The 26,520-nt window shown below is 45.0% G+C and overlaps 1 protein-coding gene across 3 annotated transcripts in view; it reads left to right on the forward strand.

The window, feature by feature from the left end:
* Positions 1-2,568: 2,568 nt before the first annotated feature.
* The window catches only part of mre11a (MRE11 homolog A, double strand break repair nuclease), a 37,777-nt gene continuing 13,825 nt past the window's right edge, over positions 2,569-26,520 (forward strand). The window contains exons 1-11 of one of the 3 annotated variants that reach the window (XM_055914151.1): positions 2,569-2,709; positions 3,315-3,442; positions 3,537-3,669; positions 3,788-3,948; positions 4,593-4,680; positions 4,778-5,034; positions 23,145-23,330; positions 23,529-23,700; positions 23,783-23,863; positions 24,729-24,858; positions 24,960-25,060. In XM_055914151.1, coding sequence (XP_055770126.1) covers positions 3,423-3,442; positions 3,537-3,669; positions 3,788-3,948; positions 4,593-4,680; positions 4,778-5,034; positions 23,145-23,330; positions 23,529-23,700; positions 23,783-23,863; positions 24,729-24,858; positions 24,960-25,060 — 1,329 coding nt within the window. In that variant the 5' untranslated portion in view covers positions 2,569-2,709; positions 3,315-3,422. Of the gene's footprint in view, positions 2,710-2,764; positions 2,789-3,314; positions 3,443-3,536; positions 3,670-3,787; positions 3,949-4,592; positions 4,681-4,777; positions 5,035-23,144; positions 23,331-23,528; positions 23,701-23,782; positions 23,864-24,728; positions 24,859-24,959; positions 25,061-26,520 lie in introns of those variants that run through there. The other 2 variants (XM_055914149.1, XM_055914150.1) reach the window with 2 other exon arrangements.

Genomic DNA, 26,520 nt, shown 5'->3' on the forward strand with positions numbered 1-26,520 from the left:
ACACATACACTCTCTCTCTCGCTCTCTCGGTTTGAGCCAGTTACCGGAAGGTCACTATTTCAAATCCCGAGCCAAAAAGGTGAAAAATCGGTCGATGTGCCCTTGAGCAAGTCACTTAACCCTAATTGCTACAAGGTTGTTATTGATAAGCAGACCCTGGCCATGACCCCACTCTCAGAGAATGTCTCAGGGAGAGGGATATGCAACAAAAAAACAACATTTTCAATACATACTTGTACATGTGTGAAATAGGACAAATATAAGCACCCACCAAATTATTACTATTACACATACTGCCAGTGGTGGAAAAAGTACCCAATTGTCATACTTGAGTAAAAGTGAAGATACCTTAATAGAAAATGACTCAAGTAAAAGTAAAAGACACAGAGCAAACTTCTACTTGAGTAAAAGTTTAAAAGTATTAGATTAAAAATATACTTAAGTATCAAAAGTAAATGTAATTGCTGAAATATACAAAGGTATCAAAAGTTAAAGTATAAAACATTACAAATTTCTTATATTAAACAAACCAGACAGCACCATTTTCTTGTTTTGTATACACTGCTCAAAAAAATAAAGGGAACACTTAAACAACACAATGTAACTCCAAGTCAATCACACTTCTGTGAAATCAAACTGTCCACTTAGGAAGCAACACTGATTGACAATAAATTTCACATGCTGTTGTGCAAATGGAATAGACAAAAGGTGGAAATTATAGGCAATTAGCAAGACACCCCCAAAAAAGGAGTGATTCTGCAGGTGGTGACCACAGACCACTTCTCAGTCCCTATGCTTCCTGGCTGATGTTTTGGTCACTTTTGAATGCTGGCGGTGCTCTCACTCTAGTGGTAGCATGAGACGGAGTCTACAACCCACACAACCTCAGGTAGTGCAGTTCATCCAGGATGGCACATCAATGCGAGCTGTGGCAAAAAGGTTTGCTGTGTCTGTCAGCGTAGTGTCCAGAGCATGGAGGCGCTACCAGGAGACAGGCCAGTACATCAGGAGACGTGGAGGAGGCCGTAGGAGGGCAACAACCCAGCAGCAGGACCGCTACCTCCGTCTTTGTGCAAGGAGGTGCACTGCCAGCGCCCTGCAAAATGACCTCCAGCAGGCCACAAATGTTAAGGACAGCCAGGGGCACACTCCAACATTCAGACATCATTTAAAAATGAAGGATGTGTGTTTAGTGAGTCCGCCAAATCAGAGGCAGTAGATGACCAGGGATGTTCTCTGTTTAGTGAGTCCGCCAAATCAGAGGCAGTAGATGACCAGGGATGTTCTCTGTTTAGTGAGTCCGCCAAATCAGAGGCAGTAGATGACCAGGGATGTTCTCTGTTTAGTGAGTCCACCAGATCAGAGGCAGTCGATGACCAGGGATGTTCTCTGTTTAGTGAGTCCGCCAAATCAGAGGCAGTAGATGACCAGGGATGTTCTCTGTTTAGTGAGTCCGCCAGATCAGAGGCAGTAGATGACCAGGGATGTTCTCTGTTTAGTGAGTCCGCCAGATCAGAGGCAGTAGATGACCAGGGATGTTCTGTTGATAAGTGGGTGAATTGGACCATTTTCCTGTCCTGTTAAGCATTCAAAATGTAACTAGTACTTTTGGGTGTCTGGAGTAAAAATGTATGGAGTAAAATGTATGGAGTAAAAATACAATATTTTCTTAAGGAATGTAGTAAAGTAGAAGTAAAAGTAGTCAAAAAATATAAATAGTAAAGTACAGATACCCCAAAAAACAACTTACGTAGAACTTTAAAGTATTTTTTACTTAAGACCTTTACACCACTGCGCTCTAGTGAGTAGAGAGTATATGACATCATTCATTCCTAATCTCTAATTTGTTCCTAATCTCTCATGACTCAAAAATAAAACCTATATGCCGCTATAAAAGCATATCAAATCATATCAAATCAAATTTTATTAGTCACATACACATGGTTAGCAGATGTTAATGCGAGTGTAGCGAAATGCTTGTGCTTCTAGTTCCGACAATGCAGTAATAACAACAAGTAATCTAACCTAACAATTCCGCAACTACTACCTTATACACGCAAGTGTAAAGGGGTAAAGAATATGTACATAAAGATATATGAATGAGTGATGGTACATACGGCATAGGCAAGGTGCAGTAGATGGTATAGAGTACGGTATATACCTATGAGATGAGTACTGTAGGGTATGTAAACATAAAGTGGCATAGTTTACATGGTCCATGTATTACATAAGATGGCAAGATGCAGTAGATGATATAGAGTACAGTATATACATATACATAAGAGATGTGTAATGTAGGGTATGTAAACATTATATTAGGTGGCATAGTTTAAAGTGGCTGGTGGTACATTTTTACATAATTTCCATCAATTCCCATTTTTAAGGTGGCTGGAGCTGAGTCAGTTTGTTGGCAGCGGCCGCTAAATGTTAGTGGCCTATTATATAGCCTACATAGGCCTATAATTGAACATGTCCTAAACCGCTCATGCAAGCGCACTACAAATCAAGCGCATCTAACTCCGCTTCATGGAATTTATCGTCTTCTTTTGGGATTTGCTGTTTTTCTTCGTCAGACATAGTATGGCTACATGCGGAGGCTTCATGTCAATAAAACTACATTTGCTTCTCGGAAATCACGTTTCCTGTGCTAACTTCCGTAAGGGGAGTTGTTCACATGTACACAATAATCGAGCGCGGGGAGTAGGAGAGGTGCGTGGTTTGTGAAGAATAGCTATCTCGGTGTATAATGGAATTAGCTAGTATTTGAGAACATGATATTCGCATGGGGGTCAGATATGCCAGTTGTTGTATCATCTAATGCACAGTCACTGCTAAAATTAGCGGCTTTATAACTGCTAGAGTTAGTTAGCTAGCTAACGTTAGCTAAATCTGCTTTTAATGCGTTGTTGGAACCTCATTGGCTAGCTAACTGCAGAGTGCTCTTAGTTAATATGTAACGTTATGCATTAACCTCTGGAAATCCTAACCTTACCTAACTGCTTAGGGGGAAATGCAAAACTGTAACGTTACCTTAGCCCTTAGATCAGCGTCAAGGCCGGGGAAAATTCAACTTAATCCTTGTATTCAGTCATTGGTCATATTGGATTCAGAAGTCTTTCCTACAGTTAGCTGAGCTGGCTCAACCTCAGAATCATAGCTATGGGAGATTTGCATTGGCTCACAATGTTGTGGCAAACAGTATGACCTGACCAGGGAAAACTCTGTGCCCCAATTACAGGCTATAAGTTAAGGCGACTGCTGGCATTTGTCAGAGCATCAACCAGACTTGTCTTTCTCTCTCTGTCTGTCTGTAGGTGACATCTCCAGAGACGTGTTAACTGTATTGATATAGGTGTTGACGTCACTCCCTCCGCTGCTGAAGGGTTCTCTGAGAAGCTGCTCTGGACCCGTTTCCATTCAACATGACATCAGAGAACACCCTGTATGTAACCTCAGAATAATCTGTCTCGTCGTGGTGTAGTTGTCACTGAGTGCATCTGGAGACTCTGGGGTTCTGATTGTGCTTCTGTTGCCAGGGACGATGAGGACACCTTCAAGATCCTGATCGCCACGGATATTCACCTTGGTTACCTGGAGAAAGATGCTGTCCGTGGCAACGACACGTTCAACACCTTCGACGAGATCCTGAAGTGTGCCAAAGAGAACCAAGTGTGTGTGTGTGTGTGTGTGTGTGTGTGTGTGTGTGTGTGTGTGTGTGTGTGTGTGTGTGTGTGTGTGAGAGTGTAATTTCTCTCTCTCCCACACTCACCTCTGTCTCTGTCCGCAGGTCGACTTCATCCTGTTGGGAGGTGATCTGTTCCATGAGAACAAGCCTTCCAGACGCTGTCTTCACTCCTGCATCTCTCTGCTGAGGAAGTACTGCATGGGAGACACTCCTATCCTCTTCGATGTCCTCAGTGACCAGGCTGTCAACTTCAGCAACAGCAAGTCAGTCTTTGTGTTATCCCTGGCGTGGCGATGCTAGCCCTGACGTGGTGATGTTTGCCCTGGTGTGGCGATGCTAGACCTGGCGTGGCGATGCTAACCCTGGCGTGGCGATGTTAGCCCTGGCGTGGCGATGTTAGCCCTGGCGTGGCGATGTTAGCCCTGACCTGGCGATGTTAGCCCTGACCTGGCGATGTTAGCCCTGGCGTGGCGATGTTAGCCCTGACCTGGCGATGCTAGCCCTGGCGTGGCGATGTTTGCCCTGGCGTGGCGATGTTTGCCCTGACCTTGCGATGCTAGCCCTGGCGTGGCGATGCTTGCCCTGGCGTGGCGATGTTAGCCCTGGCGTGGCGATGTTAGCCCTGGCGTGGCGATGTTAGCCCTGGCGTGGCGATGCTAGCCCTGGCGTGGCGATGCTAGCCCTGGCGTGGCGATGCTAGCCCTGGCGTGGCGTTGCTGGCGCTGGCGTGGACAGCATCCTCACACTTTTTTTTTTGGTGAAAACCTATACATCACCTGTCACAAATGTTAAATAATATTCTAGTTGAACTTACTAGATAAAATATCCACGTATTATTAAAGAGTTTCCAAAAGTGGGTCGTATGTAAAGTACAGTATGTGCATCAAATGTTTCTCTGTGTTCTCAGGTTCCCGTGGGTGAACTATCAGGATGAGAACCTGAACATCTCCATCCCCGTGTTCAGCGTGCACGGTAACCATGACGATCCTACAGGGGTAAGCTCCGTTGCCAAGGTTTCAGTCATCCAGCTTGAACCACAGACGCATATGTCTGTATCTCTATGTGTAACTATCTCTCTCGTCTCCACTCCAGGCGGATGGTCTGTGTGCGTTGGATCTCCTGAGCTCTGCCGGACTTGTCAATCATTTTGGCCGCAGCCAATCAGTAGAGAGGATAGAGATTAGTCCCGTCCTCCTGCAGAAAGGCAGCACTAAGCTAGCCCTGTACGGCATCGGCTCTATTCCTGATGAGCGCCTCTACAGGATGTTTGTTAACAACCAGGTGACCATGCTCCGCCCCAAAGAAGACCAGGACCAATGGTTCAACCTCTTCACCATCCACCAGAACAGGTGTGTGTTTATACTGTCCACCAGAACAGGTGTGTGTTTATACTGTCCACCAGAACAGGTGTGTGTTTATACTGTCCACCAGAACAGGTGTGTGTTTATACTGTCCACCAGAACAGGTGTGTGTGTGTTTATACTGTCCACCAGAACAGGTGTGTGTTTATACTGTCCACCAGAACAGGTGTGTGTGTGTTTATACTGTCCACCAGAACAGGTGTGTGTGTGTGTGTTTATACTGTCCACCAGAACAGGTGTGTGTTTATACTGTCCACCAGAACAGGTGTGTGTTTATACTGTCCACCAGAACAGGTGTGTGTGTTTATACTGTCCACCAGAACAGGTGTGTGTGTGTGTGTTTATACTGTCCACCAGAACAGGTGTGTGTTTATACTGTCCACCAGAACAGGTGTGTGTGTGTTTATACTGTCCACCAGAACAGGTGTGTGTGTGTGTTTATACTGTCCACCAGAACAGGTGTGTGTGTGTGTTTATACTGTCCACCAGAACAGGTGTGTGTTTATACTGTCCACCAGAACAGGTGTGTGTTTATACTGTCCACCAGAACAGGTGTGTGTGTGTTTATACTGTCCACCAGAACAGGTGTGTGTGTGTTTATACTGTCCACCAGAACAGGTGTGTGTGTGTGTGTTTATACTGTCCACCAGAACAGGTGTGTGTTTATACTGTCCACCAGAACAGGTGTGTGTGTGTTTATACTGTCCACCAGAACAGGTGTGTGTGTGTTTATACTGTCCACCAGAACAGGTGTGTGTGTGTGTTTATACTGTCCACCAGAACAGGTGTGTGTGTGTTTATACTGTCCACCAGAACAGGTGTGTGTGTGTTTATACTGTCCACCAGAACAGGTGTGTGTTTATACTGTCCACCAGAACAGGGGTGTGTGTGTTTATACTGTCCACCAGAACAGGTGTGTGTGTGTTTATACTGTCCACCAGAACAGGGGTGTGTGTGTTTATACTGTCCACCAGAACAGGTGTGTGTGTGTTTATACTGTCCACCAGAACAGGTGTGTGTGTGTGTGTGTTTATACTGTCCACCAGAACAGGTGTGTGTGTGTGTGTTTATACTGTCCACCAGAACAGGTGTGTGTGTGTGTTTATACTGTCCACCAGAACAGGTGTGTGTGTGTTTATACTGTCCACCAGAACAGGTGTGTGTGTGTTTATACTGTCCACCAGAACAGGTGTGTGTGTTTATACTGTCCACCAGAACAGGTGTGTGTGTGTTTATACTGTCCACCAGAACAGGTGTGTGTGTTTATACTGTCCACCAGAACAGGTGTGTGTGTGTTTATACTGTCCACCAGAACAGGTGTGTGTGTTTATACTGTCCACCAGAACAGGTGTGTGTGTTTATACTGTCCACCAGAACAGGTGTGTGTGTGTTTATACTGTCCACCAGAACAGGTGTGTGTTTATACTGTCCACCAGAACAGGTGTGTGTGTGTTTATACTGTCCACCAGAACAGGTGTGTGTGTTTATACTGTCCACCAGAACAGGTGTGTGTTTATACTGTCCACCAGAACAGGTGTGTGTTTATACTGTCCACCAGAACAGGTGTGTGTTTATACTGTCCACCAGAACAGGTGTGTGTTTATACTGTCCACCAGAACAGGTGTGTGTGTTTATACTGTCCACCAGAACAGGTGTGTGTGTTTATACTGTCCACCAGAACAGGTGTGTGTGTTTATACTGTCCACCAGAACAGGTGTGTGTTTATACTGTCCACCAGAACAGGTGTGTGTGTTTATACTGTCCACCAGAACAGGTGTGTGTGTTTATACTGTCCACCAGAACAGGTGTGTGTTTATACTGTCCACCAGAACAGGTGTGTGTTTATACTGTCCACCAGAACAGGTGTGTGTTTATACTGTCCACCAGAACAGGTGTGTGTTTATACTGTCCACCAGAACAGGTGTGTGTTTATACTGTCCACCAGAACAGGTGTGTGTTTATACTGTCCACCAGAACAGGTGTGTGTTTATACTGTCCACCAGAACAGGTGTGTGTTTATACTGTCCACCAGAACAGGTGTGTGTGTGTTTATACTGTCCACCAGAACAGGTGTGTGTGTGTTTATACTGTCCACCAGAACAGGTGTGTGTGTGTTTATACTGTCCACCAGAACAGGTGTGTGTTTATACTGTCCACCAGAACAGGTGTGTGTTTATACTGTCCATCAGAACAGGTGTGTGTTTATACTGTCCACCAGAACAGGTGTGTGTTTATACTGTCCACCAGAACAGGTGTGTGTTTATACTGTCCACCAGAACAGGTGTGTGTTTATACTGTCCACCAGAACAGGTGTGTGTGTGTTTATACTGTCCACCAGAACAGGTGTGTGTTTATACTGTCCACCAGAACAGGTGTGTGTTTATACTGTCCACCAGAACAGGTGTGTGTTTATACTGTCCACCAGAACAGGTGTGTGTTTATACTGTCCACCAGAACAGGTGTGTGTTTATACTGTCCACCAGAACAGGTGTGTGTTTATACTGTCCACCAGAACAGGTGTGTGTTTATACTGTCCACCAGAACAGGTGTGTGTGTTTATACTGTCCACCAGAACAGGTGTGTGTGTTTATACTGTCCACCAGAACAGGTGTGTGTTTATACTGTCCACCAGAACAGGTGTGTGTGTTTATACTGTCCACCAGAACAGGTGTGTGTGTTTATACTGTCCACCAGAACAGGTGTGTGTGTGTTTATACTGTCCACCAGAACAGGTGTGTGTGTGTTATACTGTCCACCAGAACAGGTGTGTGTGTTTATACTGTCCACCAGAACAGGTGTGTGTGTGTTTATACTGTCCACCAGAACAGGTGTGTGTGTGTTTATACTGTCCACCAGAACAGGTGTGTGTGTTTATACTGTCCACCAGAACAGGTGTGTGTGTGTTTATACTGTCCACCAGAACAGGTGTGTGTTTATACTGTCCACCAGAACAGGTGTGTGTTTATACTGTCCACCAGAACAGGTGTGTGTTTATACTGTCCACCAGAACAGGTGTGTGTGTTTATACTGTCCACCAGAACAGGTGTGTGTGTTTATACTGTCCACCAGAACAGGTGTGTGTGTGTTTATACTGTCCACCAGAACAGGTGTGTGTTTATACTGTCCACCAGAACAGGTGTGTGTGTGTTTATACTGTCCACCAGAACAGGTGTGTGTGTGTTTATACTGTCCACCAGAACAGGTGTGTGTGTGTTTATACTGTCCACCAGAACAGGTGTGTGTGTGTTTATACTGTCCACCAGAACAGGTGTGTGTGTGTTTATACTGTCCACCAGAACAGGTGTGTGTGTGTTTATACTGTCCACCAGAACAGGTGTGTGTGTGTTTATACTGTCCACCAGAACAGGTGTGTGTGTGTTTATACTGTCCACCAGAACAGGTGTGTGTTTATACTGTCCACCAGAACAGGTGTGTGTTTATACTGTCCACCAGAACAGGTGTGTGTGTGTTTATACTGTCCACCAGAACAGGTGTGTGTTTATACTGTCCACCAGAACAGGTGTGTGTTTATACTGTCCACCAGAACAGGTGTGTGTGTGTTTATACTGTCCACCAGAACAGGTGTGTGTGTGTTTATACTGTCCACCAGAACAGGGTGTGTGTGTTTATACTGTCCACCAGAACAGGTGTGTGTGTGTTTATACTGTCCACCAGAACAGGTGTGTGTGTTTATACTGTCCACCAGAACAGGTGTGTGTGTGTTTATACTGTCCACCAGAACAGGTGTGTGTGTTTATACTGTCCACCAGAACAGGTGTGTGTGTGTTTATACTGTCCACCAGAACAGGTGTGTGTTTATACTGTCCACCAGAACAGGTGTGTGTTTATACTGTCCACCAGAACAGGTGTGTGTGTGTTTATACTGTCCACCAGAACAGGTGTGTGTTTATACTGTCCACCAGAACAGGTGTGTGTTTATACTGTCCACCAGAACAGGTGTGTGTGTGTTTATACTGTCCACCAGAACAGGTGTGTGTGTGTTTATACTGTCCACCAGAACAGGGTGTGTGTGTGTTTATACTGTCCACCAGAACAGGTGTGTGTGTGTGTTTATACTGTCCACCAGAACAGGTGTGTGTGTTTATACTGTCCACCAGAACAGGTGTGTGTGTGTTTATACTGTCCACCAGAACAGGTGTGTGTGTGTGTGTTTATACTGTCCACCAGAACAGGTGTGTGTGTTTATACTGTCCACCAGAACAGGTGTGTGTGTGTTTATACTGTCCACCAGAACAGGTGTGTGTTTATACTGTCCACCAGAACAGGTGTGTGTGTTTATACTGTCCACCAGAACAGGTGTGTGTTTATACTGTCCACCAGAACAGGTGTGTGTGTTTATACTGTCCACCAGAACAGGTGTGTGTTTATACTGTCCACCAGAACAGGTGTGTGTGTGTTTATACTGTCCACCAGAACAGGTGTGTGTTTATACTGTCCACCAGAACAGGTGTGTGTTTATACTGTCCACCAGAACAGGTGTGTGTTTATACTGTCCACCAGAACAGGTGTGTGTTTATACTGTCCACCAGAACAGGTGTGTGTTTATACTGTCCACCAGAACAGGTGTGTGTGTGTTTATACTGTCCACCAGAACAGGTGTGTGTGTTTATACTGTCCACCAGAACAGGTGTGTGTGTGTTTATACTGTCCACCAGAACAGGTGTGTGTGTGTTATACTGTCCACCAGAACAGGTGTGTGTGTGTTTATACTGTCCACCAGAACAGGTGTGTGTTTATACTGTCCACCAGAACAGGTGTGTGTTTATACTGTCCACCAGAACAGGTGTGTGTGTTTATACTGTCCACCAGAACAGGTGTGTGTTTATACTGTCCACCAGAACAGGTGTGTGTTTATACTGTCCACCAGAACAGGTGTGTGTGTGTTTATACTGTCCACCAGAACAGGTGTGTGTGTGTTTATACTGTCCACCAGAACAGGGGTGTGTGTGTTTATACTGTCCACCAGAACAGGTGTGTGTGTGTTTATACTGTCCACCAGAACAGGTGTGTGTGTTTATACTGTCCACCAGAACAGGTGTGTGTGTGTTTATACTGTCCACCAGAACAGGTGTGTGTGTTTATACTGTCCACCAGAACAGGTGTGTGTGTGTGTTTATACTGTCCACCAGAACAGGTGTGTGTTTATACTGTCCACCAGAACAGGTGTGTGTTTATACTGTCCACCAGAACAGGTGTGTGTGTGTTTATACTGTCCACCAGAACAGGTGTGTGTTTATACTGTCCACCAGAACAGGTGTGTGTTTATACTGTCCACCAGAACAGGTGTGTGTGTGTTTATACTGTCCACCAGAACAGGTGTGTGTTTATACTGTCCACCAGAACAGGTGTGTGTTTATACTGTCCACCAGAACAGGTGTGTGTGTGTTTATACTGTCCACCAGAACAGGTGTGTGTGTGTGTTTATACTGTCCACCAGAACAGGTGTGTGTGTGTGTTTATACTGTCCACCAGAACAGGTGTGTGTGTGTTTATACTGTCCACCAGAACAGGTGTGTGTGTGTTTATACTGTCCACCAGAACAGGTGTGTGTGTGTTTATACTGTCCACCAGAACAGGTGTGTGTGTGTGTTATACTGTCCACCAGAACAGGTGTGTGTGTGTTATACTGTCCACCAGAACAGGTGTGTGTGTGTTTATACTGTCCACCAGAACAGGTGTGTGTTTATACTGTCCACCAGAACAGGTGTGTGTTTATACTGTCCACCAGAACAGGTGTGTGTGTGTTTATACTGTCCACCAGAACAGGTGTGTGTGTGTTTATACTGTCCACCAGAACAGGTGTGTGTGTTTATACTGTCCACCAGAACAGGGTGTGTGTTTATACTGTCCACCAGAACAGGTGTGTGTTTATACTGTCCACCAGAACAGGTGTGTGTGTTTATACTGTCCACCAGAACAGGTGTGTGTTTATACTGTCCACCAGAACAGGTGTGTGTTTATACTGTCCACCAGAACAGGTGTGTGTGTGTTTATACTGTCCACCAGAACAGGTGTGTGTTTATACTGTCCACCAGAACAGGTGTGTGTTTATACTGTCCACCAGAACAGGTGTGTGTTTATACTGTCCACCAGAACAGGTGTGTGTTTATACTGTCCACCAGAACAGGTGTGTGTTTATACTGTCCACCAGAACAGGTGTGTGTTTATACTGTCCACCAGAACAGGTGTGTGTTTATACTGTCCACCAGAACAGGTGTGTGTGTGTTTATACTGTCCACCAGAACAGGTGTGTGTTTATACTGTCCACCAGAACAGGTGTGTGTTTATACTGTCCACCAGAACAGGTGTGTGTTTATACTGTCCACCAGAACAGGTGTGTGTTTATACTGTCCACCAGAACAGGTGTGTGTTTATACTGTCCACCAGAACAGGTGTGTGTGTGTTTATACTGTCCACCAGAACAGGTGTGTGTGTTTATACTGTCCACCAGAACAGGTGTGTGTGTGTTTATACTGTCCACCAGAACAGGTGTGTGTGTTTATACTGTCCACCAGAACAGGTGTGTGTGTGTTTATACTGTCCACCAGAACAGGTGTGTGTTTATACTGTCCACCAGAACAGGTGTGTGTTTATACTGTCCACCAGAACAGGTGTGTGTTTATACTGTCCACCAGAACAGGTGTGTGTTTATACTGTCCACCAGAACAGGTGTGTGTTTATACTGTCCACCAGAACAGGTGTGTGTGTGTTTATACTGTCCACCAGAACAGGTGTGTGTTTATACTGTCCACCAGAACAGGTGTGTGTGTGTTTATACTGTCCACCAGAACAGGTGTGTGTGTTTATACTGTCCACCAGAACAGGTGTGTGTGTGTTTATACTGTCCACCAGAACAGGTGTGTGTGTGTTTATACTGTCCACCAGAACAGGTGTGTGTGTTTATACTGTCCACCAGAACAGGTGTGTGTGTTTATACTGTCCACCAGAACAGGTGTGTGTGTGTTTATACTGTCCACCAGAACAGGTGTGTGTTTATACTGTCCACCAGAACAGGTGTGTGTGTGTTTATACTGTCCACCAGAACAGGTGTGTGTGTGTTTATACTGTCCACCAGAACAGGTGTGTGTGTTTATACTGTCCACCAGAACAGGTGTGTGTTTATACTGTCCACCAGAACAGGTGTGTGTGTGTTTATACTGTCCACCAGAACAGGTGTGTGTTTATACTGTCCACCACAACAGGTGTGTGTGTGTTTATACTGTCCACCAGAACAGGTGTGTGTGTGTTTATACTGTCCACCAGAACAGGTGTGTGTGTGTTTATACTGTCCACCAGAACAGGTGTGTGTGTTTATACTGTCCACCAGAACAGGTGTGTGTGTGTTTATACTGTCCACCAGAACAGGTGTGTGTGTGTTTATACTGTCCACCAGAACAGGTGTGTGTGTGTTTATACTGTCCACCAGAACAGGTGTGTGTGTTTATACTGTCCACCAGAACAGGTGTGTGTGTTTATACTGTCCACCAGAACAGGTGTGTGTGTTTATACTGTCCACCAGAACAGGTGTGTGTGTTTATACTGTCCACCAGAACAGGTGTGTGTGTGTTTATACTGTCCACCAGAACAGGTGTGTGTGTTTATACTGTCCACCAGAACAGGTGTGTGTTTATACTGTCCACCAGAACAGGTGTGTGTTTATACTGTCCACCAGAACAGGTGTGTGTGTGTGTTTATACTGTCCACCAGAACAGGTGTGTGTTTATACTGTCCACCAGAACAGGTGTGTGTTTATACTGTCCACCAGAACAGGTGTGTGTGTGTTTATACTGTCCACCAGAACAGGTGTGTGTGTGTTTATACTGTCCACCAGAACAGGTGTGTGTGTGTTTATACTGTCCACCAGAACAGGTGTGTGTGTGTTTATACTGTCCACCAGAACAGGTGTGTGTGTGTTTATACTGTCCACCAGAACAGGTGTGTGTGTGTTTATACTGTCCACCAGAACAGGTGTGTGTGTGTTATACTGTCCACCAGAACAGGTGTGTGTGTGTTTATACTGTCCACCAGAACAGGTGTGTGTTTATACTGTCCACCAGAACAGGTGTGTGTTTATACTGTCCACCAGAACAGGTGTGTGTGTGTTTATACTGTCCACCAGAACAGGTGTGTGTTTATACTGTCCACCAGAACAGGTGTGTGTTTATACTGTCCACCAGAACAGGTGTGTGTTTATACTGTCCACCAGAACAGGTGTGTGTTTATACTGTCCACCAGAACAGGTGTGTGTTTATACTGTCCACCAGAACAGGTGTGTGTTTATACTGTCCACCAGAACAGGTGTGTGTTTATACTGTCCACCAGAACAGGTGTGTGTGTGTTTATACTGTCCACCAGAACAGGTGTGTGTTTATACTGTCCACCAGAACAGGTGTGTGTTTATACTGTCCACCAGAACAGGTGTGTGTTTATACTGTCCACCAGAACAGGTGTGTGTTTATACTGTCCACCAGAACAGGTGTGTGTTTATACTGTCCACCAGAACAGGTGTGTGTTTATACTGTCCACCAGAACAGGTGTGTGTGTGTTTATACTGTCCACCAGAACAGGTGTGTGTGTTTATACTGTCCACCAGAACAGGTGTGTGTGTGTTTATACTGTCCACCAGAACAGGTGTGTGTGTGTTTATACTGTCCACCAGAACAGGTGTGTGTTTATACTGTCCACCAGAACAGGTGTGTGTTTATACTGTCCACCAGAACAGGTGTGTGTTTATACTGTCCACCAGAACAGGTGTGTGTTTATACTGTCCACCAGAACAGGTGTGTGTGTGTTTATACTGTCCACCAGAACAGGTGTGTGTGTGTTTATACTGTCCACCAGAACAGGTGTGTGTGTGTTTATACTGTCCACCAGAACAGGTGTGTGTGTGTTTATACTGTCCACCAGAACAGGTGTGTGTGTGTTTATACTGTCCACCAGAACAGGTGTGTGTGTTTATACTGTCCACCAGAACAGGTGTGTGTGTGTTTATACTGTCCACCAGAACAGGTGTGTGTGTGTTTATACTGTCCACCAGAACAGGTGTGTGTGTGTTTATACTGTCCACCAGAACAGGTGTGTGTGTGTTTATACTGTCCACCAGAACAGGTGTGTGTGTGTGTATACTGTCCACCAGAACAGGTGTGTGTTTATACTGTCCACCAGAACAGGTGTGTGTGTGTATACTGTCCACCAGAACAGGTGTGTGTGTGTATACTGTCCACCAGAACAGGTGTGTGTTTATACTGTCCACCAGAACAGGTGTGTGTGTGTTTATACTGTCCACCACAACAGGTGTGTGTGTGTTTATACTGTCCACCACAACAGGTGTGTGTGTGTTTATACTGTCCACCAGAACAGGTGTGTGTGTGTGTTTATACTGTCCACCAGAACAGGTGTGTGTTTATACTGTCCACCACAACAGGTGTGTGTGTGTTTATACTGTCCACCAGAACAGGTGTGTGTGTGTTTATACTGTCCACCAGAACAGGTGTGTGTGTGTTTATACTGTCCACCAGAACAGGTGTGTGTTTGTACTGTCCACCAGAACAGGTGTGTGTGTGTTTATACTGTCCACCAGAACAGGTGTGTGTTTATACTGTCCACCAGAACAGGTGTGTGTTTATACTGTCCACCAGAACAGGTGTGTGTGTTTATACTGTCCACCAGAACAGGTGTGTGTGTTTATACTGTCCACCACAACAGGTGTGTGTGTGTTTATACTGTCCACCAGAACAGGTGTGTGTTTGTACTGTCCACCAGAACAGGTGTGTGTGTGTTTATACTGTCCACCAGAACAGGTGTGTGTTTATACTGTCCACCAGAACAGGTGTGTGTTTATACTGTCCACCAGAACAGGTGTGTGTGTGTTTATACTGTCCACCAGAACAGGTGTGTGTGTGTGTTTATACTGTCCACCAGAACAGGTGTGTGTTTATACTGTCCACCAGAACAGGTGTGTGTGTGTTTATACTGTCCACCAGAACAGGTGTGTGTTTATACTGTCCACCAGAACAGGTGTGTGTGTGTATACTGTCCACCAGAACAGGTGTGTGTTTATACTGTCCACCAGAACAGGTGTGTGTGTTTATACTGTCCACCAGAACAGGTGTGTGTGTGTGTTTATACTGTCCACCAGAACAGGTGTGTGTGTGTGTTTATACTGTCCACCAGAACAGGTGTGTGTTTATACTGTCCACCAGAACAGGTGTGTGTGTGTTTATACTGTCCACCAGAACAGGTGTGTGTTTATACTGTCCACCAGAACAGGTGTGTGTGTGTGTTTATACTGTCCACCAGAACAGGTGTGTGTTTATACTGTCCACCAGAACAGGTGTGTGTGTTTATACTGTCCACCAGAACAGGTGTGTGTTTATACTGTCCACCAGAACAGGTGTGTGTGTGTTTATACTGTCCACCAGAACAGGTGTGTGTGTGTGTTTATACTGTCCACCAGAACAGGTGTGTGTGTGTGTTTATACTGTCCACCAGAACAGGTGTGTGTTTATACTGTCCACCAGAACAGGTGTGTGTTTATACTGTCCACCAGAACAGGTGTGTGTGTGTTTATCCTGTCCACCAGAACAGGTGTGTGTGTTTATACTGTCCACCAGAACAGGTGTGTGTTTATACTGTCCACCAGAACAGGTGTGTGTGTGTTTATACTGTCCACCAGAACAGGTGTGTGTGTGTGTTTATACTGTCCACCAGAACAGGTGTGTGTGTGTTTATACTGTCCACCAGAACAGGTGTGTGTGTGTGTTTATACTGTCCACCAGAACAGGTGTGTGTGTTTATACTGTCCACCAGAACAGGTGTGTGTGTGTGTTTATACTGTCCACCAGAACAGGTGTGTGTGTGTGTTTATACTGTCCACCAGAACAGGTGTGTGTGTGTGTTTATACTGTCCACCAGAACAGGTGTGTGTGTTTATACTGTCCACCAGAACAGGTGTGTGTGTGTTTATACTGTCCACCAGAACAGGTGTGTGTGTGTTTATACTGTCCACCAGAACAGGTGTGTGTGTGTTTATACTGTCCACCAGAACAGGTGTGTGTGTGTGTTTATACTGTCCACCAGAACAGGTGTGTGTGTGTTTATACTGTCCACCAGAACAGGTGTGTGTGTGTGTTTATACTGTCCACCAGAACAGGTGTGTGTTTATACTGTCCACCAGAACAGGTGTGTGTGTTTATACTGTCCACCAGAACAGGTGTGTGTTTATACTGTCCACCAGAACAGGTGTGTGTGTATATATACTGTCCACCAGAACAGGTGTGTGTGTATATATACTGTCCACCAGAACAGGTGTGTGTGTGTTTATACTGTCCACCAGAACAGGTGTGTGTGTGTTTATACTGTCCACCAGAACAGGTGTGTGTGTGTTTATACTGTCCACCAGAACAGGTGTGTGTTTATACTGTCCACCAGAACAGGTGTGTGTGTTTATACTGTCCACCAGAACAGGTGTGTGTTTATACTGTCCACCAGAACAGGTGTGTGTTTATACTGTCCACCAGAACAGGTGTGTGTTTATACTGTCCACCAGAACAGGTGTGTGTTTATACTGTCCACCAGAACAGGTGTGTGTGTGTTTATACTGTCCACCAGAACAGGTGTGTGTGTGTTTATACTGTCCACCAGAACAGGTGTGTGTGTGTTTATACTGTCCACCAGAACAGGTGTGTGTTTATACTGTCCACCAGAACAGGTGTGTGTTTATACTGTCCACCAGAACAGGTGTGTGTTTATACTGTCCACCAGAACAGGTGTGTGTTTATACTGTCCACCAGAACAGGTGTGTGTTTATACTGTCCACCAGAACAGGTGTGTGTGTGTGTTTATACTGTCCACCAGAACAGGTGTGTGTTTATACTGTCCACCAGAACAGGTGTGTGTTTATACTGTCCACCAGAACAGGTGTGTGTGTGTGTGTTTATACTGTCCACCAGAACTGGTGTGTGTGTGTGTGTTTATACTGTCCACCAGAACTGGTGTGTGTATGTGTGTGTGTGTGTGTGTGTGTGTGTGTGTGTGTGTGTGTGTGTGTGTGTGTGTGTGTGTGTGTGTGTGTGTGTGTGTGTGTGTGTGTGTGTGTATATATACTGTCCACCAGAACAGGTGTGTGTGTTTATACTGTCCACCAGAACAGGTGTGTGTTTATACTGTCCACCACAACAGGTGTGTGTATATATACTGTCCACCAGAACAGGTGTGTGTTTATACTGTCCACCAGAACAGGTGTGTGTGTGTTTATACTGTCCACCAGAACAGGTGTGTGTGTGTGTGTGTGTGTGTGTGTGTGTGTGTGTGTGTGTGTGTGTGTGTGTGTGTGTATATATACTGTCCACCAGAACAGGTGTGTGTGTATACTGTCCACCAGAACAGGTGTGTGTGTGTGTGTGTATATATACTGTCCACCAGAACAGGTGTGTGTCTGTGTGTGTGTATATATACTGTCCACCAGAACAGGTGTGTGTGTATACTGTCCACCAGAACAGGTGTGTGTGTGTGTGTGTATATATACTGTCCACCAGAACAGGTGTGTGTTTATACTGTCCACCAGAACAGGTGTGTGTGTGTTTATACTGTCCACCACAACAGGTGTGTGTGTTTATACTGTCCACCAGAACAGGTGTGTGTGTGTTTATACTGTCCACCAGAACAGGTGTGTGTGTGTTTATACTGTCCACCAGAACAGGTGTGTGTGTGTGTGTGTTTATACTGTCCACCAGAACAGGTGTGTGTTTATACTGTCCACCAGAACAGGTGTGTGTGTGTGTGTGTTTATACTGTCCACCAGAACAGGTGTGTGTGTGTTTATACTGTCCACCAGAACAGGTGTGTGTTTATACTGTCCACCAGAACAGGTGTGTGTTTATACTGTCCACCAGAACAGGTGTGTGTTTATACTGTCCACCAGAACAGGTGTGTGTGTATACTGTCCACCAGAACAGGTGTGTGTGTGTGTGTGTGTGTGTGTGTGTGTGTGTGTGTGTGTGTGTGTATATATACTGTCCACCAGAACAGGTGTGTGTGTATACTGTCCACCAGAACAGGTGTGTGTGTGTGTGTGTGTGTGTGTGTGTGTGTGTGTGTGTGTGTGTGTGTATATATACTGTCCACCAGAACAGGTGTGTGTGTATACTGTCCACCAGAACAGGTGTGTGTGTGTGTGTGTGTGTGTGTGTGTATATATACTGTCCACCAGAACAGGTGTGTGTTTATACTGTCCACCAGAACAGGTGTGTGTATATATACTGTCCACCAGAACAGGTGTGTGTGTGTTTATACTGTCCACCAGAACAGGTGTGTGTTTATACTGTCCACCAGAACAGGTGTGTGTTTATACTGTCCACCAGAACAGGTGTGTGTATATATACTGTCCACCAGAACAGGTGTGTGTATATATACTGTCCACCAGAACAGGTGTGTGTGTTTATACTGTCCACCAGAACAGGTGTGTGTGTGTTTATACTGTCCACCAGAACAGGTGTGTGTTTATACTGTCCACCAGAACAGGTGTGTGTTTATACTGTCCACCAGAACAGGTGTGTGTTTATACTGTCCACCAGAACAGGTGTGTGTGTGTTTATACTGTCCACCAGAACAGGTGTGTGTTTATACTGTCCACCAGAACAGGTGTGTGTTTATACTGTCCACCAGAACAGGTGTGTGTTTATACTGTCCACCAGAACAGGTGTGTGTTTATACTGTCCACCAGAACAGGTGTGTGTTTATACTGTCCACCAGAACAGGTGTGTGTTTATACTGTCCACCAGAACAGGTGTGTGTTTATACTGTCCACCAGAACAGGTGTGTGTTTATACTGTCCACCAGAACAGGTGTGTGTTTATACTGTCCACCAGAACAGGTGTGTGTATATATACTGTCCACCAGAACAGGTGTGTGTATATATACTGTCCACCAGAACAGGTGTGTGTGTTTATACTGTCCACCAGAACAGGTGTGTGTGTGTTTATACTGTCCACCAGAACAGGTGTGTGTTTATACTGTCCACCAGAACAGGTGTGTGTTTATACTGTCCACCAGAACAGGTGTGTGTTTATACTGTCCACCAGAACAGGTGTGTGTGTTTATACTGTCCACCAGAACAGGTGTGTGTTTATACTGTCCACCAGAACAGGTGTGTGTGTGTTTATACTGTCCACCAGAACAGGTGTGCGTTTATACTGTCCACCAGAACAGGTGTGTGTGTGTGTTTATACTGTCCACCAGAACAGGTGTGTGTTTATACTGTCCACCAGAACAGGTGTGTGTGTGTTTATACTGTCCACCAGAACAGGTGTGTGTGTTTATACTGTCCACCAGAACAGGTGTGTGTTTATACTGTCCACCAGAACAGGTGTGTGTGTGTTTATAATGTCCACCAGAACAGGTGTGTGTGTGTGTTTATACTGTCCACCAGAACAGGTGTGTGTGTGTTTATACTGTCCACCAGAACAGGTGTGTGTGTGTGTTTATACTGTCCACCAGAACAGGTGTGTGTGTGTGTTTATACTGTCCACCAGAACAGGTGTGTGTGTGTGTTTATACTGTCCACCAGAACAGGTGTGTGTGTGTTTATACTGTCCACCAGAACAGGTGTGTGTGTGTTTATACTGTCCACCAGAACAGGTGTGTGTGTGTTTATACTGTCCACCAGAACAGGTGTGTGTGTGTTTATACTGTCCACCAGAACAGGTGTGTGTGTTTATACTGTCCACCAGAACAGGTGTGTGTGTGTGTGTTTATACTGTCCACCAGAACAGGTGTGTGTGTGTTTATACTGTCCACCAGAACAGGTGTGTGTGTGTGTTTATACTGTCCACCAGAACAGGTGTGTGTGTGTTTATACTGTCCACCAGAACAGGTGTGTGTGTGTGTTTATACTGTCCACCAGAACAGGTGTGTGTTTATACTGTCCACCAGAACAGGTGTGTGTGTTTATACTGTCCACCAGAACAGGTGTGTGTGTGTTTATACTGTCCACCAGAACAGGTGTGTGTTTATACTGTCCACCAGAACAGGTGTGTGTGTATATATACTGTCCACCAGAACAGGTGTGTGTGTATATATACTGTCCACCAGAACAGGTGTGTGTGTGTTTATACTGTCCACCAGAACAGGTGTGTGTGTGTTTATACTGTCCACCAGAACAGGTGTGTGTTTATACTGTCCACCAGAACAGGTGTGTGTGTTTATACTGTCCACCAGAACAGGTGTGTGTTTATACTGTCCACCAGAACAGGTGTGTGTTTATACTGTCCACCAGAACAGGTGTGTGTTTATACTGTCCACCAGAACAGGTGTGTGTTTATACTGTCCACCAGAACAGGTGTGTGTTTATACTGTCCACCAGAACAGGTGTGTGTGTGTTTATACTGTCCACCAGAACAGGTGTGTGTGTGTTTATACTGTCCACCAGAACAGGTGTGTGTGTGTTTATACTGTCCACCAGAACAGGTGTGTGTTTATACTGTCCACCAGAACAGGTGTGTGTTTATACTGTCCACCAGAACAGGTGTGTGTTTATACTGTCCACCAGAACAGGTGTGTGTTTATACTGTCCACCAGAACAGGTGTGTGTTTATACTGTCCACCAGAACAGGTGTGTGTTTATACTGTCCACCAGAACAGGTGTGTGTTTATACTGTCCACCAGAACAGGTGTGTGTTTATACTGTCCACCAGAACAGGTGTGTGTGTGTTTATACTGTCCACCAGAACAGGTGTGTGTGTGTTTATACTGTCCACCAGAACAGGTGTGTGTTTATACTGTCCACCAGAACAGGTGTGTGTGTTTATACTGTCCACCAGAACAGGTGTGTGTTTATACTGTCCACCAGAACAGGTGTGTGTTTATACTGTCCACCAGAACAGGTGTGTGTTTATACTGTCCACCAGAACAGGTGTGTGTTTATACTGTCCACCAGAACAGGTGTGTGTGTGTTTATACTGTCCACCAGAACAGGTGTGTGTGTGTTTATACTGTCCACCAGAACAGGTGTGTGTGTGTTTATACTGTCCACCAGAACAGGTGTGTGTGTGTTTATACTGTCCACCAGAACAGGTGTGTGTTTATACTGTCCACCAGAACAGGTGTGTGTGTGTTTATACTGTCCACCAGAACAGGTGTGTGTTTATACTGTCCATCAGAACAGGTGTGTGTTTATACTGTCCACCAGAACAGGTGTGTGTTTATACTGTCCACCAGAACAGGTGTGTGTTTATACTGTCCACCAGAACAGGTGTGTGTTTATACTGTCCACCAGAACAGGTGTGTGTTTATACTGTCCACCAGAACAGGTGTGTGTTTATACTGTCCACCAGAACAGGTGTGTGTTTATACTGTCCACCAGAACAGGTGTGTGTGTGTGTGTTTATACTGTCCACCAGAACAGGTGTGTGTGTGTGTGTGTGTGTGTGTGTGTGTGTGTGTGTGTGTGTGTGTGTGTGTGTGTGTGTGTGTGTGTGTGTGTGTGTGTGTGTGTGTGTGTGTGTGTGTGTGTGTGTGTGTATATATACTGTCCACCAGAACAGGTGTGTGTGTTTATACTGTCCACCAGAACAGGTGTGTGTTTATACTGTCCACCACAACAGGTGTGTGTTTATACTGTCCACCAGAACAGGTGTGTGTTTATACTGTCCACCAGAACAGGTGTGTGTGTTTATACTGTCCACCAGAACAGGTGTGTGTGTGTTTATACTGTCCACCAGAACAGGTGTGTGTTTATACTGTCCACCAGAACAGGTGTGTGTGTGTTTATACTGTCCACCAGAACAGGTGTGTGTGTGTGTGTGTGTGTGTGTGTGTGTGTGTGTGTGTGTGTGTGTGTGTGTGTGTGTGTGTGTGTGTGTGTGTGTGTGTGTGTGTGTGTGTGTGTGTATATACTGTCCACCAGAACAGGTGTGTGTGTATACTGTCCACCAGAACAGGTGTGTGTGTGTGTGTATATATACTGTCCACCGGAACAGGTGTGTGTGTGTGTATATATACTGTCCACCAGAACAGGTGTGTGTGTATACTGTCCACCAGAACAGGTGTGTGTGTGTGTGTGTGTGTATATATACTGTCCACCAGAACAGGTGTGTGTTTATACTGTCCACCAGAACAGGTGTGTGTGTGTTTATACTGTCCACCACAACAGGTGTGTGTGTTTATACTGTCCACCAGAACAGGTGTGTGTGTGTTTATACTGTCCACCAGAACAGGTGTGTGTGTGTGTGTGTTTATACTGTCCACCAGAACAGGTGTGTGTGTGTGTGTGTTTATACTGTCCACCAGAACAGGTGTGTGTTTATACTGTCCACCAGAACAGGTGTGTGTTTATACTGTCCACCAGAACAGGTGTGTGTTTATACTGTCCACCAGAACAGGTGTGTGTGTATACTGTCCACCAGAACAGGTGTGTGTGTGTGTGTGTGTGTGTGTGTATATATACTGTCCACCAGAACAGGTGTGTGTGTATACTGTCCACCAGAACAGGTGTGTGTGTGTGTGTGTGTGTGTGTGTGTGTGTGTGTGTATATATACTGTCCACCAGAACAGGTGTGTGTGTATACTGTCCACCAGAACAGGTGTGTGTGTGTGTGTGTGTGTGTGTGTATATATACTGTCCACCAGAACAGGTGTGTGTTTATACTGTCCACCAGAACAGGTGTGTGTATATATACTGTCCACCAGAACAGGTGTGTGTGTGTTTATACTGTCCACCAGAACAGGTGTGTGTTTTTACTGTCCACCAGAACAGGTGTGTGTTTATACTGTCCACCAGAACAGGTGTGTGTATATATACTGTCCACCAGAACAGGTGTGTGTATATATACTGTCCACCAGAACAGGTGTGTGTATATATACTGTCCACCAGAACAGGTGTGTGTATATATACTGTCCACCAGAACAGGTGTGTGTATATATACTGTCCACCAGAACAGGTGTGTGTATATATACTGTCCACCAGAACAGGTGTGTGTATATATACTGTCCACCAGAACAGGTGTGTGTTTATACTGTCCACCAGAACAGGTGTGTGTGTGTTTATACTGTCCACCAGAACAGGTGTGTGTGTGTTGCAGGAGTAAGCACGGGGCCACCAACTACATCCCAGAGCAGTTTCTGGATGACTTCCTGGACCTGGTAGTGTGGGGTCATGAACACGAGTGTCTGATAAACCCCAGCAGGAACGAACAGCGGCTGTTCTACGTCACCCAGCCTGGTAGCTCTGTTGCCACGTCACTGTCCCCCGGAGAGGCCGTCAAGAAGTACGCAAACACACACACACACACACACACACACACACACACACACACACACACACACACACACACACACACACTCAAACACTTTTATATACGCTCAAGCAGCACTCACTGTGTGTGTTTGTCTGCATATTTCTATGCCCTTGTGTGTGTTCCTGTGTCTGTGTGTGTCATTGTGTGTGTGTGCATGTGTGTGTGCAGGCACATAGGTCTGCTGAGGGTGAAGGGGCGTAAGATGAACCTTCAGAAGATCCCGCTGCACACGGTGCGTCAGTTTTTCATCCAGGACCTGGTCCTCTCAGAGCACCCTGACCTCTTCAACCCTGACATGCCCAAGGTCAACCAGAGGGTAGAGGCCTTCTGCCAGGAGAAGGTGAGCACACGGTGTTCTTTCTCGCTCGCTCTTTCTCTCTCTCGCTCTCCCTGACTGTGTGTGTGTGTGTGTTCGTTCCCAGGTGGAAGCGATGATTGAGGAAGCAGAGCGAGATCGACTGGGAAAGCCCCTTACCCCTGAGAAACCCCTCATACGCCTCAGAGTGAGTGAGACACTAGTAACATTTTATACCTAAGCAATAAGGCCCGAGGGGGTGTGGTATATGGCCAATATACCACGGCTAAGGGCTGTTCTTATGCACAAGTGCCTGGATACAGCCCTTAGCCGTGGTATATTGGTGATATACCACAAACCCCTGAGGTGCTTTATTTCTATTATTAACTGGTTACTAATGTAATTAGAACAGTAGAAATAAATGTTTTGTCATACCCGTGGTATACGGTCTGATATACCACGGCTGTTAGCCATTCAGCATTCAGCGCTCAAACCACCCAGATTATAAAACATGTTATTCTGTTGAACACTGCAACAGCATCAAGGGTTTTTCTCAAGGTACACTTTACAATTCCCACTTTCTCGCTCTCTCTCCAATTCAGTAGACTTTATTGACATGGCAAATTAAATTACTTACATTGTCAAAATATACATAACAAAAAATGGTGGGACCAACAGCAACAAGGCATTAATAGTAGTAGTGGAAATGTGATCACCATTAACAGCAACTACAACAACAATATTAACGAGAATAACAATACATTAAATCAATAGTAGTTGATCAGTCTCAACATGACTGAGAAGACACATGACATGGTATGAAAGACAAAACAAATCTAAATGGGAAATATTATTTACATTACATTGTATTTTTCACTGGTTGTCCCTCAAGTTTTGGCAGCAGGACACATACAGTATTTGGATGCCAAAACTTTTAGGCTTTTCACCCAATACATATTTTATAGTTTCAAATTGTTTGGACTGAATGATCATTTTGGGAAAGAAAGATTATCTTAGGTCTTGAGTATTTGTCACAGTGTAATATTTGTCTCTTTGTCTCTCTCTCTCTCAAGGTGGACTACAGCGGTGGTTTTGAGGCCTTCAATGCCACTCGTTTCAGTCAGAAGTTTGTAGAGCAGGTTGCGAACCCCAAAGACGTTGTTCACTTCATCAGACAGAAGGAGTACAAGGCCAAAGTTAAAGGTAACACACACACACTGTGCACCATAATCATAACATTTGACTACTTTTTCTGATGTTCAGATCCCTCGCCTGACTCTGTCTTTTTTGCTGTGTAAGTGTAGGCGAAGCAGATGTTGACTTTGGGCAGCTCCTGAGTCACTCCTCAACTGAGGGTCTGAGGGTGGAGGATCTAGTTAAAGAGTACTTCCAGACAGCAGAAAAGGTACACACACATTTCTCCATACCTTGACTGTGTGTCTGGATGTGTGTTAACATGACGATGTGTGATAACATGACTGTGTGTGTAGTAGGGCTGACCACAATTTAGTCGACTCGTTGGTTGTTAGGCTGTTGGTCGAACAAGATTGTTTTAGTTGAGCAGTAACAAATATACAGTACCAGTCAAAAGTTTGGACATACCTACTCATTCAAGGGTTTTTCTTTATTTGTACTATTTTGTACATTGTAGAATAATAGTGAAGACATCAAAACTATGAAATATGACACATGGAATCATCAAAAAAGTGTTAAACAAATGTAAATATATTTTATATTCGAGATTCTTCAATGTAGCCTCCCTTTGCCTTGATGACAGCTTTGCACACTCTTAGCGTTCTCTCAACCAGCTTCATGAGGTAGTCACCTGGAATGCATTTCAATTAACACGTGCCTAGTTAAAAGTAAATTTGTTGAATTAATTTCCTTCTTTATGCATTTGAGCCAATCAGTTGTGTTGTGACAAGGTAGGGGTGGTATTCAGAAGATAGCCCTATTTGGTAAAAGACCAAGTTCATATTATGGCAAGAGCAACTCAAATAAGCAAAGATAAACGACAGTCCATCATTACTGAAAGACATGAAGGTCAGTCAATACGGAACATTTCAAGAACTTTGAAAGTTTCTTCAAGTGCAGTCGCAAAAACCATCAAGCGCTATGATGAAACTGTCTCTCATGAGGACTGCCACAGGAATGGAAAACCCAGAGGTACCTCTGCTGCACAGGACCAGTTCATTAGAGTTACCTGCACCTCAGATTGCAGCCCAAATAAATGTAAAAGTAACAGACACATCTCAACATCAACTGTTCAGAGGTGACTGAATCAGGCCTTCATGGTCAAATTTCTGCAAAGAAAACACTACTAAAGGACACCAATAAGAAGAAGAGACATGCTTGGGCCAAGAAACACGAACAATGGACATTAGACTGGTGGAAATCTGTCCTTTGGTCTGATGAGTCCAAATTTGAGATTTTTGGTTCCAACCACCGTGTCTTTGTGAGACGCAGAGTAGGTGCAAGGATGATCTCTGCAAGTGTGGTTCCCACCGTGAAGCATGGAGAAGGTGTGATGGTGTGGTGATGCTATGCTGGTGACACTGTCTGTGATTTATTCAGAATTCAAGGCACACTTAACCAGCATGGCTACCACATCATTCTGCAGCGATACGCCATCCCATCTGGTTTGGGGTTATCATTTGTTTTTACAACAGAACAATGACCCAACACACCTCCAGGCTGTGTAAGGGCTATTTGACCAAGAAGGATAGGGATGGAGTGCTGCATCAGATGACCTGGCCTCCACAATCACCCGACCTCAAACCAATTGAGATGGTTTGGAATGAGTTGGACCGCAAAGTGAAGGAAAAGCAGCCAACAAGTGCTCAGCATATGTGGGAACTCCTTCAA

The sequence above is a fragment of the Salvelinus fontinalis genome, unplaced genomic scaffold (genome assembly GCF_029448725.1).
Source record: "Salvelinus fontinalis isolate EN_2023a unplaced genomic scaffold, ASM2944872v1 scaffold_0473, whole genome shotgun sequence".
NCBI classification, from domain to species: Eukaryota; Metazoa; Chordata; class Actinopteri; order Salmoniformes; family Salmonidae; genus Salvelinus; species Salvelinus fontinalis.